This window comes from Tasmannia lanceolata, unplaced genomic scaffold (assembly GCF_043159265.1).
Source record: "Tasmannia lanceolata isolate RefF3 unplaced genomic scaffold, GAP_Taslan_0.1 ptg000012l, whole genome shotgun sequence".
In the NCBI taxonomy this organism is placed as follows: Eukaryota; Viridiplantae; Streptophyta; class Magnoliopsida; order Canellales; family Winteraceae; genus Tasmannia; species Tasmannia lanceolata.
The window spans coordinates 35,351,115-35,368,089 of record NW_027518689.1 but is presented as its reverse complement, the minus strand read 5'-3'; the positions used below and the strand labels follow the sequence as shown (position 1 = coordinate 35,368,089).

At 37.6% G+C, this 16,975-nt stretch overlaps 1 protein-coding gene across 2 annotated transcripts in view; it reads right to left on the bottom strand.

The window, feature by feature from the left end:
- Positions 1-11,351: 11,351 nt before the first annotated feature.
- Positions 11,352-16,975, bottom strand: part of PRL1 (pleiotropic regulatory locus 1) — a 28,095-nt gene continuing 22,471 nt past the window's right edge. For both annotated transcript variants that reach the window (XM_077392241.1, XM_077392242.1), the window contains exons 15-17: positions 13,222-13,286; positions 12,042-12,119; positions 11,352-11,952 (exon numbers count right to left, since the gene is read on the bottom strand). In XM_077392241.1, the coding sequence (XP_077248356.1) occupies positions 11,780-11,952; positions 12,042-12,119; positions 13,222-13,286 (316 nt within the window). In that variant the 3' untranslated portion in view covers positions 11,352-11,779. The remainder of the gene's footprint in view (positions 11,953-12,041; positions 12,120-13,221; positions 13,287-16,975) is intronic.

The following is a 16,975-nucleotide window of genomic DNA, read 5'->3' as shown; positions in this document are numbered from 1 at the left end:
TTGCTAGGGACCGTCACAGAAGGCATTTCACGAGGTGGCTTTTGCAAGAGAGAGCAGCCACCTTAGATGAATTAAATGAAGAAGACAAAATCTGAGCCTATGTGGCTGTACTCTCATGCAACAGCCTGCCTACGAAATGCCTTATATGATGGTCCCTAGCAAGTCTCTAATTTATAACAACATCAGTAAATTTTATCATTTCCCTCTAAATTGTGGAAACAAAAATAATTTCCGGGGGAAAATTTTTTCCCAACAAATGTTTTCCTACAATTCAAACAAGGCCTAAAAGAGAATCAAGTTTTTTTAATTTTGGTTGTTTTTATACAGATTTAGTACTGGGTATTGAGATGAGAGGATTGGTTTCGTTTAGCCAGGCCATTCACCGAAAGTGTACATGATGTCACATTGAAAAGGGAATGACATGGGCCCACCATACTAACATGCAGTCTGATGCATCCTCTGATAAAGAATAATGCTGAGGCCCTGTTCGTATTAGATTATGACAACTGAACGTGAATCCAAAACCTATTATTGGAGTTAAACTTACGTTCAATTTTGAGTCCAATAATTAGTTTTGGAGTCACAATCCATAGTCATAATCCAAAAGGAACAAGGCCTTGAGGATTATGACAAGTCCGAAACAAATTCTTAAACTTCTTATTTGATTACATATAAAAATAAAAATAAAAATAAAAATTATATGATGCCCGACCGTGAAAATGTAAAAGGTTGAAGGAGACAAAACCTGCTGCCTTGATTTTTGAACTAAGGAAGAGTAAAAAACGAGGCTTTCCCTTGGATTAAAAATCAAGGGGGAGATGTTCTCTCTCTCTCCGCCCTTCATTTCCACGGTCGGGCATCATATAAGTTCTAAAAAAAAAGTCACCTGATCCACACCAGACCACCTTTAATTTATAATAACATACCTTAAAATTTCTCATTTCCTTGTGAATTGTAGAAACAAAAAAATTTCCTAAGAAAACGTTTTTCTCAAGAAATGATTTTCATGCGATCCAAAATCGGTAGAGAATCAGGTTTCTTAATTTTGCTAGTAAAAAAATCAAGTTTCTTAATCTGGGTTGGTTTTATAGTGATTTTGTATTGGGTATTTAGATGAGAGGATTGATGCTGCTAGATGCTAATGACTAAAATTAAATTCAGAGGCAGTGTGATTGGCTTGTTTAGTCCCAGACGACAAAAAAATACATGTGATTCACACCGAGCATTACGCCGCCCATCATACTCACATGCAGACCGACCACAATCAAATGCATCTAATGATGAAGAAAAATACTAAAAAGATTATGACTGTTATGCTCTTCCCTTAGGGCGCCCTTTTGAAAGGGCGTTTATTATGTGGCCGAGAAAAGTGGATGGAGCCATAAATAGTGGAATGGCTTCGACTTTTGCTGAAATTGAGCATTGACAAGGGTGCCCTTCATTCTATCATTGCTCATGTTTTTTTTTTTTTTACATCAAAGAAGATAACTTTAACCAACCCTATTCAATTTTTACTTAGAGGAATCATCAAATTACGATAAAATCCCTCTAAATTATCCATAATCATATCATTTCTCTCTAAATTGTAAAAAAAAAAAAAAAAATCCATCAGAAATGTTTTTCTTGCAATCCAAACAGGGCCTAACGATTGATTTCAGGTCACATGATCGACTGTCCCACCGCTGTTTAACCTAGCTTGATCAGATGATTCTAGCCTTTGATCTAGTAGCCTCATTTAAGGTTATCCCAAGAAAAGACGAACTATTGATTTTTGTAATTCTTTATCGTAGCGATAAGTTGGTTGTTCGACATGGGACCAGATGATTCTAGCCCTTGATCTAGAAGCCTCATTTAGGCTTATCCCAACAAAAAACAAATTGATTTTTGTAGTTCTTCATCTTAAAGATGAGTTGTCCGTTCAACATGGGACCAAGACCATGTAGGTTGCCTCAATATGGTCCACAAGACCAAGTCTCCATTACACGTACATGCCCTAAGTGGGACCTAAAAATTGATGGTTAAGATTGATCTGGAAGAGATGTAAATTGTCAAGATCTTAGATTTTAGAGTTTAAATCTTATCATTCATTGTCTTTTGTATTTCATCGCTGCTTTCTTAGACCTCATCTTGTTGTTAGCTGCAGATCTACTATCTTCTTCTTTTTTAAATAGTTCAATAGGGGTCCCATGTTTCATATTCATAAATTAAAATTATTTATTTTAACCTAAGTGTTTTAGAATGTTAGGCGGTGGGTGCGGGGTTCTATCACTGATTACGCGGATAGCTGAGGTCATTAGTTCAAGTCGTAGCTTACGTTTATTAAAAGAAAAGTCTGAAAAGGGTGACAACTTTGTGGAAGAAATAACACATATTTGTGTCCCACGCATCATATAGTATCTGATAAAAGCGTACGTGGTGCATAAAAATTGCACCAGCACACTGATTCTCTTGTAGAACTATATCGTGTTTGATGTACGTGTACACCTTTTTTTTTTTAAAAAAGAGTTAAGCTGGTATTAGGAAATACCCCGCCCTACCAGTGTATCAATGTAAAAAAAATATTCAAATCATATAGCACAAAGCACCACCCCTACCCATAGAGACAGAAAAAGGGTGGGACAGAGGATCCCGGCGATCCAAATTCTTCAAACTAACCTTAGAGACGATAATTAACTAAAGAAAACAGGGAACACAGTGGTTCCGAATGATCCGATACATGATGTGGATATAGATCAACAATCAATGGATGAGTGCTAATTAGTTACATGATGGACTCGGTTGATGGATTCATATTGAGATCTATGAGAATGTCTTTAGTAGGGGGGTGCGAGTATATTTCTTCTTTGGAACCTTCTGTCATGGCTCTTCTTTAGAGTCGTTGTGGCCCGTCGATAATTCGTCTTCTGAGGCATCTCTGATGTAAGATCTATCCGTTACACCCTTTCTCTAGTTGTCGGAAACTTTGTCCTTTGGGCATTTGAGGAGCTTCCACATAACCACAAAGTAATTTTTAGAACTAACAACAAATGAGATTTTATATGATGTGCCTTAAGTCTAGTTATATATTTCAGAAAGTACAGTGGAGCCCACCTCTTAAGATGATCAAACCGTTCATTTGATGGGCCACAATGTATACCACATAATTCATCTCCGTTGGATGATCCTAACCGCCATTTGATGGGCCACAATGTATACCACATAATTCATCTCCGTTGGACGATCCACAATGAGCCCATTTACATTGTGGCCTATCAAATGAACCGTTTGGATCATCCTGCGAGGTGGGCCCCACTAAACTTTCTAAAAAATACTTAGACTCAAATAAAATCTAAAAATAAAGCAAATAAAAAAATAAGGGTGAAAAAATCAGAGCCTCTTTTTAAAGAATATATAAATGAATGGTATCCATAGTGCACCCTATGGCCAGCCGGCCGGCCGGTGGTTCGGTCGGTCGGTCGGTCTTTGATGGCTATTCTTTGACTTGTTTTATTGTGGTGTCGGCATCAAATCCTGAGCATCTATACCACTTTTTTCTATTTTTTAAGTGATATAAGTTTGCCATGGATGTTAATTTCAGAGGAAGATGTTTGTGTGTCGGTTATCCACTAGTATTTGAAAAATAAATGAAGTGGTAGCATAAAAGGGACATGAGCCAAGTTAATCAGATTTAATTTATGGGAAGTGATAAGTGATATAATCGCCCCCTTTTCTTACCTGGGCCAAACCCTTTTAGTGTATTTATGACTTACCTTTTAACACTCCAAGGTAGCCCGAAGGAAGAAAAAGGGGTGAATATATCATTTCCCTTATTTTTATTTATTCATTTAATTAAAATTCTTCCTATGGTTGTTAGACCTGCTAGAGATCTTAGAAGTTATAACCATAGTTAGAGAACCCAACTGGGCCGAGTCAACTCAATCGGGTGATGGGTCGTATTTCCAAAAATAGCTTCTCATTTAGTTTCATCTTCATCCTTACACACACACACACATTTTGTGTGATAAAAATTAGGAAAATGATATTTCCACACGATTTTCAAGCATATCACCCCACTCTTTATTTGCCTTTTCAATTCCTTGAAAATTACTGTAATTCTATTGCCTTTTATTTGAATTATCCTAAAAATAAAGTTATCCTCAAGAAAACAAAAACAAAAGGAGTGGTAAAGCAGTAAAATATTATTTTCCTTTTTGGAGTGTGTAATTCTATTGTAGGCATAAATTGACTTTAATGAAACATATTTATAGTTTTTTTGAAGTGGTGAAATTTCATTATAATGCCTAGCTATGACCAAGATGGCCATGGAACCAAGAAAGTCAAAACAAGATTGCCACTCCCACTCGAATTAGACCTCCACTTCTCCATTCGCCAACCTCCTAACGTGATGAAAGTGGATCAAGTGACGCTCTACCCAGCTCTTGATCTCGTCAATGAATTCTAAAAATTTCCAAGGGTAAGAGGATCGACCTTCCAACCATCTGATGACATTTAGAGAATAGCTCTCACTTTTGCTTCATTCGAGTCCTTGATTCCAATCGGGCATGTGAAAGCCCACATGGCGATGTTGTTCTCATCTCTAAGAACATCTCCAATACCTAATGGCCCCGGAATTCCCCTTGATAGAGCCATCAAAGTTTAGCTTCAACCACTCGGGGTTAGGTGGGGTCCATCTAGGGGCAACTATCTCCTCACGGTTCTTGCTACTGGAACTCTCCTTCCAACACCTTCTTATGTCTATGCAGAATAAAATGTGAAACCAGGAAGGACTTTATCCCAAGACACAACTAAAAAGATGATCCTAGAAAAAGAAAAAGAGGCGCTTTTGACTGTATTCTTGAAACCACGAGCATTCCCCTCTTTCTAAAGAAGCCAAATAGTTGCCACAAAAGACAAATTCTGTAAGGTCTGGCGATTTTGAGGCCACGGAACAATAGACTAGCAATGAAAAATATCTTGCATGTGAGCTGGAAATACCCAAGAGATACCAAACAGATCCAGAATTCTATTCCAAATCTCATGTGTACCCATAGTGAATGGGGTCCTGTTTTCAAATGAGGTCAAGTTTTAAATTAATGCTCCACAAATTTATAATCTCTTATATCTTATTTCTCAAACCAGTCCCTACACTAATAATTTATATTCGCTAATTTCTAATACTTAATTAATGAAAGAAAATCTAGAGATACGAGAGTGTAATTTATTAGAAAATGTTGTTTAGACTAAATACTATATGTAAGAATATACTCTATGTAGGTACATAGAAAACATTCCTTGGTCTCTTTAGTGCAATCCATTGTTGTGGTCGGAACAATCATAGACTCTGGAGTGATAGTAGCAACATCACCAATTATAGATGTAGGCACAACAACTCCCTCTTCACAATAGTTGGGATTATTGCATGCTAGATCGATAAGTAAAAAAGCTAGTGCACAAAAAGCATAGGTAGCACATGAACAGAGAATTGGACGAAAGAAGTACCACGTGGGTAGGAGTAAAGGGGCGAAGGTGATAGACACCTAATTATCTAATAATTAATACTCTCTAATGTCTTATATAAAATGTGACCACCTGCAATATTAATTATTAGAACCCCAACTATATAACAGAAAAGGATTTTACACAAATCCTTCGTTTATTTAGAAAATAATATCCACTTCTTTGATAGTGGAACTCCTCGCTTCATTAAGCTATTGAAAGGATGTAGGAAACTGTAAGTCATTAACAACTAGCCAGAAAAGTATACATTCAAGGGAAGAGTGTCATTATTAAAACAAAGGAGTTATTCCAGTGCCATTTCCCTTTCTCATTATGTATTTTGGATGGGTAGCTTAGACGTCATCTTCAAGGAATGTATTGTTTTCTATACTCTTATCAATGTTAAAAGTGCATGTAGTAGAATTGTATCTGTACATCAAAATCACATTGGCCAAAGACATGTGGGTTGTATGGTCCCCGTGAAACATAGGTAAGATGCTTGGTCTCGTGTACGGGACCATAGACCGTAGCATCAGTTCAGGTGCATGTGAGTGAGCAGTTTCTGTCACTCCCAAGTGTCAACCAAAGTCAAGCTAAAGCATATCTATGTGCCTCTCCTTTCTTATCCCCAGCCACACCCAACATTAGATATGGTTTTTATTTTCACTATTAGGGTATGACTTTTTGTTAGGTGCACTCCCCCGAGGGTGTAGGTTTTGAAAGATGTGCATCTACCAAGATATTACAAGCCACAAGGACCCACTTGGGCTCTGCCTAAAAGTTCCACTGGATTTGCTAGGGACCATGGCAGAAGGCATTTTGCTGATGGGCTGTTGTATGTGAGAGCGGCCACCTCATGGATTAAATGAATAGGAGAAAATCTGAGAACATCGATCGCTAGCAAATTCCAAGTTCCACTTTTACTGGATATGGTTGTATAAGAATTGGTTCACATTGCATTTTTAACCTAGCAAATTACCACGGTTTTGTTCTTAGCTTGGACTTTTTACTTTCCTTTTCCCACCTCTTAGATCTTTTTTTTTTCACTTTACTTTTGAGCCTCGATTTTTCAGCCTAGGCCACTTATTTAGGGAAAGAAAACTTTTGCGAAGTTTTTATCATTGTTTTTTGTTTGGTTGCACAATAAAATGTTCTCCAAAGTGAAAGAGCTTTTCATGTAATAAGGAAAATGCTCTATTTTCATCTTAAAGTCTTGAAAAAGTAACATCAGAAGCGGCTTTTTATTTTTTTTCCTAGAAGGAAATGTGAGCATTATTCATACATGTAGGGTGTATTTTGTTTTTTATACTAGTTATATAACTTGTGAGATTATATGGTGGATGGCCGGACACGCATGTGCAGCTAAAAAAAACAATGGGGCCCACCTTGTTTGGGTGATCTAAACCATTCATTTGTTGAGCCCTGATATAGATAGTGCATGCCCCAGATAATCTTCTCCATAGGATATGTTAACTCTTTGATCCATGGAGTTTTAAAATGTACGGCACAAAAAAGAAAACTCAGCGGATCAAAGGGTTAGGGTAATCCTGTGGAAAAGATTTTCTCGGCACACCCTATCTACGTCAAATCCAGACAAATGAATGGTTTAGATCACCCAAACAATGTGGGTCCAACTTAATTTTTTTTTGTTCACGTGCATGCAATACTGTCCACCATATAATTTCTCTATAACTTGTTACCATATATGTGAGCCTCATTAATTTTTTTTCATAGTTAAGCCTCCATTATAACCCTACTAATAGATCATTAGCTATAATATACATATGGGGTTCATTATTAATTATCATTAGACACTCCAGGCCCTACTAGAATAAAACTCATTACTATACATGATTCAGGTTTTTGTCGTTGTGCCCCCACAGTAAAACATTTATTAGTATATAGATTGGGTCCATTACTTTTTTACCATTGTGTCACTATGTAGGCTCCACTAATTTTCTAACTCTCAATTCATTTTTGCCATTGGATACTTCATCATAGCCCAACTAATAGATTATTAATTGGGAATTGCTTAGTTTCCATCTCATTTCGCGGCTGGTCTGTCACATGTCAGACTCGCCACCTCATGAATGGAGACAAAAAGCTATTGTCTTCATTCATGAGGTGGCTGCGACGAAGGACCAGCCGCAAAATGCCTTTTGTGATGGACCCTAGCAAATCCCTTATTAATTAGTATACATTTAGCTTTTATATACACGCTGATCTCATTTCCCACTTTGTCCGGCCATTAGCTACTCTATGTAGACCCATCAGTACACTAACTCATTACTTTTTTAAGAAAATGATATCGGGACCCGAGTACGTACTCGATGGGTGAGCCCAACGGTAAGAATGTGCCGTGTGTGCAAAAAAATAATATGGCTCACTATTTCTTTTTCCCATTAATCCCTCTATGCATGACCCACTAATATATAACTCATGGAGTCATGGGAGATGATATATTTGCCTTTTTTCCCTTGCCCACCCCCTTGTACTGTAAAAAAAGGTAGTCACAAATACACTCAGAGGGGGTTCGCCTAGGGAAGAAAAGGAGGCAGAAACACACACGAAAAGGTGTTTCTGGTCGACCGTCCAAATAACTTATCTGGGCCATCGCCAGAAATAGAGACCCACAATGTTTGGGTGATCCAAACCATTCATTTGTTTGGCCCCGCAGTCGATAGGGCATGCCCAAAAAAATTTCTCAATAGAATGATCTTAATCGTCTGATCTCAATTTTCAAACTTCGTAAATCGAAGGGTTTCTCGAACCTAACCACGTAACATAAGGGTTTCTAGGGACTTTTGCTATGGTGTTGGTGCAAAGAAAATTGTTAAAAAAAAAGAGAGGAGACTTTCTAGATATCGAGATGCTAACGATTGCAAATAAGGGGCATGTTTGGCTACCATGAGTTTTTTTTTTTTTTAATATGCTACATCAGTGTCTCTAAGTGGAGATGAGGGTGAAGTGACTAAAAATCTCCAAGTGGAGACGAGGGTGAAGTGACTAAAAATTAGGAACTAAAAAACAGGAAACTAGTGTCTCCAAGGATGAGAAGTGACAAAAAATCTGGAAACGAAAAGATATAGTCAAAATAGGATCGACTTTTTCCCTGATTTGAAGCCACTTCTCAGGCTCATCTCAATCAAGTCCTCTCAAATCTCTCTCCTTCTTCGACTGCCTTACCCCTCTCACCACTTGGAAACACCGATTTATCATGAAAAAAAATTCATCTAAGGCTCCATTTGGATTGCAAGAAGTTTCTAGAAAAGTTTAAAATGAAAAATATTTGTAAAATTTTCTACTTCTTTCATACATGAAAAATCATAACTTGAACCAACACTACTCATTTTTTATTTGGAGGGATCTTCAATTTATGATCAGAGATTTTATATGGTGTGGTCGGATAGTCTAGTATTTTTCACAAAGTATTGTACGGCCCGCTCCATAGGATGATCCAAACTGTCCATTTGTTTAGCCACAACGTAAATAGGTTGTGCCCTGGAAATCATTTACATAGGATGATTTTAACCATACGATCAATAGAGGTTTCCATAATGTTCAGTCTCTCTATTGATCAGAGGGTTAGGAACATCCTATATAAGTGATTTCCAGGGCACAACCAATTTACGTTGTCGCTCAACAAATGGACGGTTTGGATCATCATATGGAGTGGGCTGTACAATACTTTGTACAAATATTGGACTAGATGACCACACAGCATATAAAATCTCTTATCATGATATCCCTCTAAACTAATTGTTGGGAAAGTTGCCTTATTTCACACTCACGGTGGTTGCTTGGGTGGGAAGGCAAAGGTAAAAATAGAAATTCTATTGTTGGAGTTCCACGAAAAAGCAAATAGTCCCACATCGGTAAAGAGATGGGGATGGAGCTGGGTTATAAGGGAATGGGCACCCTCCTTCTAAAGGCTAGCTTTTAGGGGTGAGTTCTACCCGGTTAAATTACCTACACTAATCATAATCATATTATTTCCCTTTAAATTGAGGAGAGAAAAATTTTCCCGAGAAAACATTTCCAGTGAGAAATGTTTTTCTTGCAATTCAAACAGTGCCAAGCGAATTTGATGATTACATAATTGTAAACTCACGATTGTGCATGTTAAACTAACCTCATATAAATAATGTGTCTAACGCCCATAGAGGGTCTTACCCCAATAGTATTAGCTCTCTCAAGTAGAACATTTTTTTAATGTTTTATTTTTTATTTTTTTGGGGGGGGTAAGCTAAGATTTCATGTATTCCCTATCAGTTTTTAATAAACAAAAGAAAATATATGAGTACTAGGTCAAAATTCTTTAAGTTTTTTAAGCTCATACAAGATAGAATCTGATATAATAGATTTGTCTAGAAAATAGAAACTTAGACTTTGTGCAAGCTAAATTGACTGGTAGAATGAATAAATTAACTTATGAACTAATTTCAACTTCTAGAATCATTAATCAAATTGCAGGGATTCCGTGACATAATGGGAGAGCAGTTCTCTTCCATTATATTTAAGCCTTAACTATTCCAAAGTTCAAAGAAAATAATCTTTGCTTACTGTCTGTCTACCTTTGACAGATTACCAACTCTGGTACAAATAGTTTTTCATTTTGTTTGCACTGCAGGTGCAAGGACTTTGGGGAGGTTTTTAATGAGTATATCTTACTCTATGTCTAAGTAAGCAGTAGAAAATGCGTAGTATGATCACTACCCTTCCCTAGTTGGAACAAGGGATTTGCTTGCAATAAACCAGGGTTTTAAATTTCGGTTTCGGGGGTAATTTCGGTCCTCACTGAAGCCAAATTCCCGACATTTCAGGCGAAATTCGGTAGTACGGCTCGAAATGTCGGCGTTTTGGGCTGAAAATCCGGTATTTTCAGCTGAAATTCTGTAAAGAAATAAAGAATTAATATTTTATCTAAAAATTCGCCAAATTACCAAAATTTCGACCGAATTTTAAAACCTTGGTGTAAACAGAAGAAAAGAAAATAAAAATAAAATAAAAATTGACCGTTTGGGATAGAATTTTTTTCCCTTTTTTCCAACCCTATCCCATGCTCTCCTCACTCACCACCCGCTCAAATCTCTCTCTTCCGCTTCTTTGCCCCTCTCTTACACTGTAAACAATTATTCTATGAATTTTTTTTCACGGTTGCCAAACATGCCCCCAAGAGGGTACTTTTTTCCTCGAATAGAGGCAGAAAAGTGGCCCAGTGATGATTCAACGAGAAAGTGGAGACTGATGAGGGATGTGGCTTTTTTTATTTTTGGCCAATAAGGTTTTCAACGACACATTTTTCTTAGGCATTACTAGGCCTTATTGAATTTTGAGAAGCGCTTGAGATATTTTTTATAAGGGGTTTGCTAGCGTCCATCGATGAAGGGATGAAGGCATTTCGCGGATGGTCTGTTGCATCTGACAGCAGACACACAGGCTCACTTTTCAGCATGTTTTGTCTTCATTCACAAGGTGGTTCTGTCAGATGCAACAGACCATCCGCGAAATGCTTTCTGCGATGGACGCTAGCAAATCCCCTTTTATAAATGGCCCTTAGAAAGGGTGCTGAAATGTTAGAATGCATGTGGATCCCATAGGCTTTTTGGCTATTTGGATCCCAATTGCAGGTCACTAATTATTATACATACATTATTTTTGGCATTAGAGCCTTCATGTGGGACTCGCTTATCTTAAGGTTGTATAGTTCCGTATGAGAAGTCGATACAAATAAATTGATTATTTTCCTTTTAAAGGACTGTCATCCAAACAGCTTACAGGAATTTTTTCCTTTCAAGCCAGGGTAAACCAAATAGCAAAAATGGTAGAAAGGAAAAAATTTCCTGCCAAAAGAGAGTTCCTGACAAAACCAAACAGGCACTAAGTTTCATCACATACAAACTCCTGAAAGAGTAATATCAAAGCCTGAGTTGCATGGCATCATCTGCTTTCTTTGACAATAGCCAATGTCTCTTGTTACAGCATCTCATAGTAGTAAATATCAGTTCTTAAATAAAAAAATGAACAATCTAAGTTACATTCAAGAGGTTCCCCAGATCATCTTCCTTGTGACCACATGCTTGCAAGCTTAGCAACAGTATTAGGCGTAGTCACCGATATCGCCTGGGAATCACATCACTAGCAAAGCGGAGCAACAACGTAAATAGAAGGGTTGTGCAACTATATAATGGTTAGCAAATACTGACCTCTCCATGATGCTCTCTATGTGAAACAATGGGAAAAGGTTTGAGGTAGAACAATGCAAAAATTTCTGATTGGAACGAATTGCTAGATCGATGGAGAACTAGAATCGCCTGAGGTCTTTAGGTGGCTTGAAGTTCAGGGGATGGGTTTCTGGCGTGGCCATCTCATCTTGTTTCCACATCTTGATTGTCTTGTCGGCTTCACATGTAACGAGCCTTGTACCAGTTATATCATATGAGAGAGCATAGATACCGGCTTCACTGTCCAATGACCCTGAAATGGATACAAGTATTTGTCATTTACCATTTTAGCAATGGTAAATAGTAACCAGAGGTGGATCCATTAGTGATTATTGTGCATACCTGGCTGCACAATAGTCTGGGATTGCTGGAAATTATGGCCACTCTTCCAATCCCAGAACCAGAGGCTCCCATTATCACCTTCAAGAAGAGAAGTTGTGTTCAGTGCCATAGTTTTTCTTTTGTTTTTTCTTTTCTATGAAACTTGCATGTCAGTGTCAGTCACAGCAACAAGGCAATAGACATGGTAACCCAAAATAGAACTGAGATATTGATACCTCTGTATGATTGTTGTGGGATGATATCTAAAGCATAAGATAAAAATAAAACTACAAGGAAAACATAAGTTCAATGTAAACTAATTTTTGAACACTGGTCCAGAGATCAAACTCTTTTAAGTGGCTAGTTTGGTCCAAAACAGTTCAACCACTGAGCCACAGGTTCAACCGGCTAGACCATGACTGTAGCCTGAGTCAACAATATATTTCCTCCCTCCCCTTTTTTCTTATTTTCATTTTTGGTTTCAAGACAAATGGAACATCCACTTTGCAATGAACCGGTTCATCCAGGTCAAATGGTTTGATCACAAAACAGGTCGTTAAAGCAGTTTTTAACATAATGAGGTGGCTTGATCAACTGAACCCGGTTAAACCAACTGGTTGGTCTGGTTTTTACAAATTTGATGAAAGCATTGGGCAAGATAAAAAAACAAGAAAAATATATATGTTTAATACATATGCATCTCATGCAAAAAAAAAAAATCTTTTTTCTTAAATCGAGCATCCTTGTTACATGGTTATCTTCTATAAAACCATGTGATCACTTGGCCATGTTAGCATCCTTTTGGTAACAGTGTGGAGCATCATACATGTGGCGCTTTTAAATTTTCTAAAATAACACCCTTTTTGACAAGTTGATTTTATAAAAGGTCTAGGATCAGATCAGGGTGGGACCAGTCTCTATGGGCTGAGATGGGCCCCACTAGATCACCATAAAGTGCCATGTGTAAAGTGGCCCAGAAGCATCGTGACGCCTTGACGCTTACATCTCACCTCACAAGAGGGTTGAATGCCTCGCCCTGACACCTTTGCCCCTGAAAACACTGTTCCTAGTATAGCCTAATATTCTAGTCTATATTTAACTTTGTTTAGTACAATCTAATTATTAAACTAAAAATAGACAAAACATGTCCTTAAAAATCGAAGAAAGCAGCCCCATAAGTGGTACCATAATTGCAATGTACCTGCTGTTGCCATCACACCATCTTCATTGACTGCCATGGCATTTATGATTGTCTTCTGCTGAGAGCTGCTCACGAAACACTAAAATCTTAGGCAAGTGAACAGATTCGAAGGATAGATATCTTAAAGAATTGTTAATCCCATCTCCATTTGTAGAATAGAAACCACAGATGATTGACATAGGAACTTAATAGGGTAGATGTCTGTACAAGGTCAGAGAAAAAAAGAAAAGAAAAAGAAGAGAAGAAAATAGCACAGAATTGACAAAAAAGGATATCAATTGTGTAATATCAATCATGAGTTCAAGATAAAAGGTTAATAAACCACATTTTGTTTAGAGTGAACTTCCTTGAGCCAAAGAAATTATGCGCCTATTGGTGTTGAACTAATGTCCTATGGAAATGCCCTTAGAGAATGCAAATGTATGACTAGGCCACACCAAACAGTACATCACGATTCCTTGAAATAAATATCTTAAATGTACCATTCGCAGCTTACTAATGAGTAATCAAATGACAGACTATTGTAAAAAATGTTTCTCTGAACAATTCAAAACATTTCATGCATGTGTCCTACTTACATTGGGAGCTAATACTTCTAGGAAACCCAGTCCAACCATACCCAATCCAAAACATGAAAATAATCTACATTTCATAGTTATATCAGTACTTTTTTTTGTATGATAGTTATATCAGTAATTTATGACATTAACATTTTAATAATTAATAAAAAATTTAGGCTTCCAGCTGATGATACGACTCACATTAGCTTTCACCTCCCATGCAAATTATACTTCAAACTTTGCTTTTGTTTTAAGCATGTTTACTAACTTGCCTTAGAAAATTGCCAGACAGGCCTCACTAACTGTAATTGTTGTATTGGAGATCCAATATCCATACATGGGTAAAAGTAAAACAACTAGTACATTTGCTAGCGGGTCACTAATGTTAATGGAAGGTTCTGATAGTCCATTTGTTGTCTTGCTCCTTTTATAAAGTGATGGTGAGCATCCATGTGTTGGTTCATTCATGAAACTTCAGATGTGTAAGGGTGCAAGGAGGGTGATTGCACTGCCATTATCTCTTTGTTTAGTCCCAAGTTCTTAAGCTTACCCTTTCCATTTTTCTTTTCCTTTTGGATAAAGTGTAACTACTTTCACTGGAAGTAGTGCATTGGCAGAATATACAAAATTCAGCATTAAAACACAAAAGAGGTTTCGACCTTGCGCTCTTCAAGCTTCAAACAGATGAAATTCTCCCCATATAGACAACATACTCAGTTGTAGATTTTCAATCTTTGGCTACCAAATTTGATCATTTCAGTACAGAATGCCATGTTCACTGAGGACTGTAGTTGGATAGGCAGTTTTGCATTTAGAAGTTTATTATGCTTGCAATTCCTTTTTTCCCACTTTTGTCTCAAGGTCTAAAAGAAAACCACTTTGTCAGATTTTAATGGAAGTTTTTTATGGCCACTCTAATTATCATCTATTTGTGGGCTCTCTCATAGATTAGACTATATAAAACTTAAGTAGAAATTTGTTGATTAAGGCTGATGGAGAATTGTCTAAATAAGACTGCTCCAAGATAGAATGATTTTTGCTTAGAGGAGAAGGCTCATACTACTATGTGATCCAAAGACTAACACTAATTCATTGTTGTTTCACTTGCTATCATCCCCAAATCAATCAACAGACAGAAGTGGCAAATAGGAGCTTAGGAAATTTACTATCATGTCTGGTAGGGCAGCATGTTTGATTGTTGGACAAAATCTAAGCTCAAGTAGAACATGTTTTCTTTAATAGGTTATAGGACTATTGGGAAAACTCCATTTGAAGAGCCTATGGGTTTTCTCCAAAACACGGTTTTGACTTGGTACCATTACCTCAACTGTTAGTTGAAGTGATCACACATAGGCATATGTCAACCTTGTTCCGAATATTCATGAAGAATGAAGGGCCATAGAAGAAAGCTATGACAAGTATAAGAAGGGTACTAATTTGCATCGACGAACAAAGGAATATGATGAAGGTGCCAAGTGTATTTGCGTAAAGAGACGTTTCCGCGAGGATCCTATCATAGATTACAGGCCAAGAAGCTTGGAGCCTTGGACCATGCAAGATTTTGAAGTGGGTCCAAATGGCTATTTACTAGGACCTTTCTAGTGATTTCAACATCAACCCTACATTCACTAGATCTGATTTATATGATTATGTTGGTCATAATGAAGAAGAAACGGAAAAGATAGAAGAACAAATGAAGTGGCTTCCAAAGAAAGTTAATGAAAAGATTGAAGATATCCTTACTATGGGGACACGAGGAAGAATTTACACTCAATTCCACATTAAATTGAAGAACAAAGAACCAAATGAGAGCAAATAGATTGGGGTAGACGATTTACACAAGCTAGATGAAACTATCTTTCAAAGATGTTGAAGCTAATTCGTCGGAGTGGAACTCTTCCCCGCCAAGGGAGATTGATGTAGTCAAACCTAAAACCCAAGGAGGGGAAGTCACAGCCAAGAAAAGGAGAAGGAAGAATACTTAAACTTGACCATATTGGTGTTACGATGATGTCAGCACAACACCTTGTTGATGTCAGCACAACACCTTGTTGATGTCAGCGTAAAGTTATTTATTTCAAGTGGATTTTTTGTGGGTTTTATAAAGTTTCAGTTTGACTTACTTAGGGACTGGTTTTGAGGTCATAAAAAGGCACATATATGGTCTATGTAAGAGTTCTTTGGACTGGTTCTGTACCCATTATAAAAATTGAAGTTTATCATGTACACTTTTTTCTCTTCAAGGAATCACCATATTCTACTTCCCTTCTCTTTTATTGAGGTATGTGCTTGATTTTGTTTTGGGTTTGAATCAAGGAAGCAGGATTCTTCCCTGGGAGCCTTCGATTCCCGCTTTCGATTCCCGTTTCGATTCCCGCTCTGGCAACCTTGAGTAGGATTCTTCCCTGGGAGCCTTCGATTCCCGCTTTCGATTCCCGCTCTGGCAACCTTGGTTTGAATTCATGTTTGAAAATTGTTTGCTATTATATTTCTACTACATCAATAAGGAGTAACCCTTCTATACATTTGAGTTGCCAAAGGACGTGGAGACTCACAACATCTTACAACATTTCAGATTTGAGCAAGAACCATGGCGGGAAGAATGACTTCACCAAGCAACTGAGCGCGATGTTGACTGGATTGGTTACAATGTTTCAAGGATGCCTGAATAATAAACTACAATCTTTAAGGGTCATTTGAAGTCCTAAAGTTAGTCTTAGAATCTCACTTCATGAAACATGTACCACTTGTACAATCCCCAAATCAGACATGCACATTGCTTATATTCATCTCTCCACACAAATGTACCATAATGATATAGACACGTGCCCTTTTACTCCGAGCTGTCGTGCCTTTCGGTTGAGAATAAAAGAGAAAAAAACACTCCAATCAATCACTGACAATAACATTTTTGTTCACTCATGAAAACATCAACCAAATGTCAGGTACCTAACCAATACACCAAAAGCCCCAGAGCTGATAGAACGTGCTAGGAACTTAGGCTAGGCCCTTTAAACATGTCCCATACCAGGCTGGGTCCCACCACCTAGTCCCATACCTAGGCAAACCGTCACACTTAGGACCGTAACATTCCACCACGATTCTGCATCCGACGTCCTCGACGGCCCACTCTGTGGCAGCTTTCACTTTGACCTTTTTTCTAAGTAGCCCTTTCCACAGGTCACCCCTTCCGT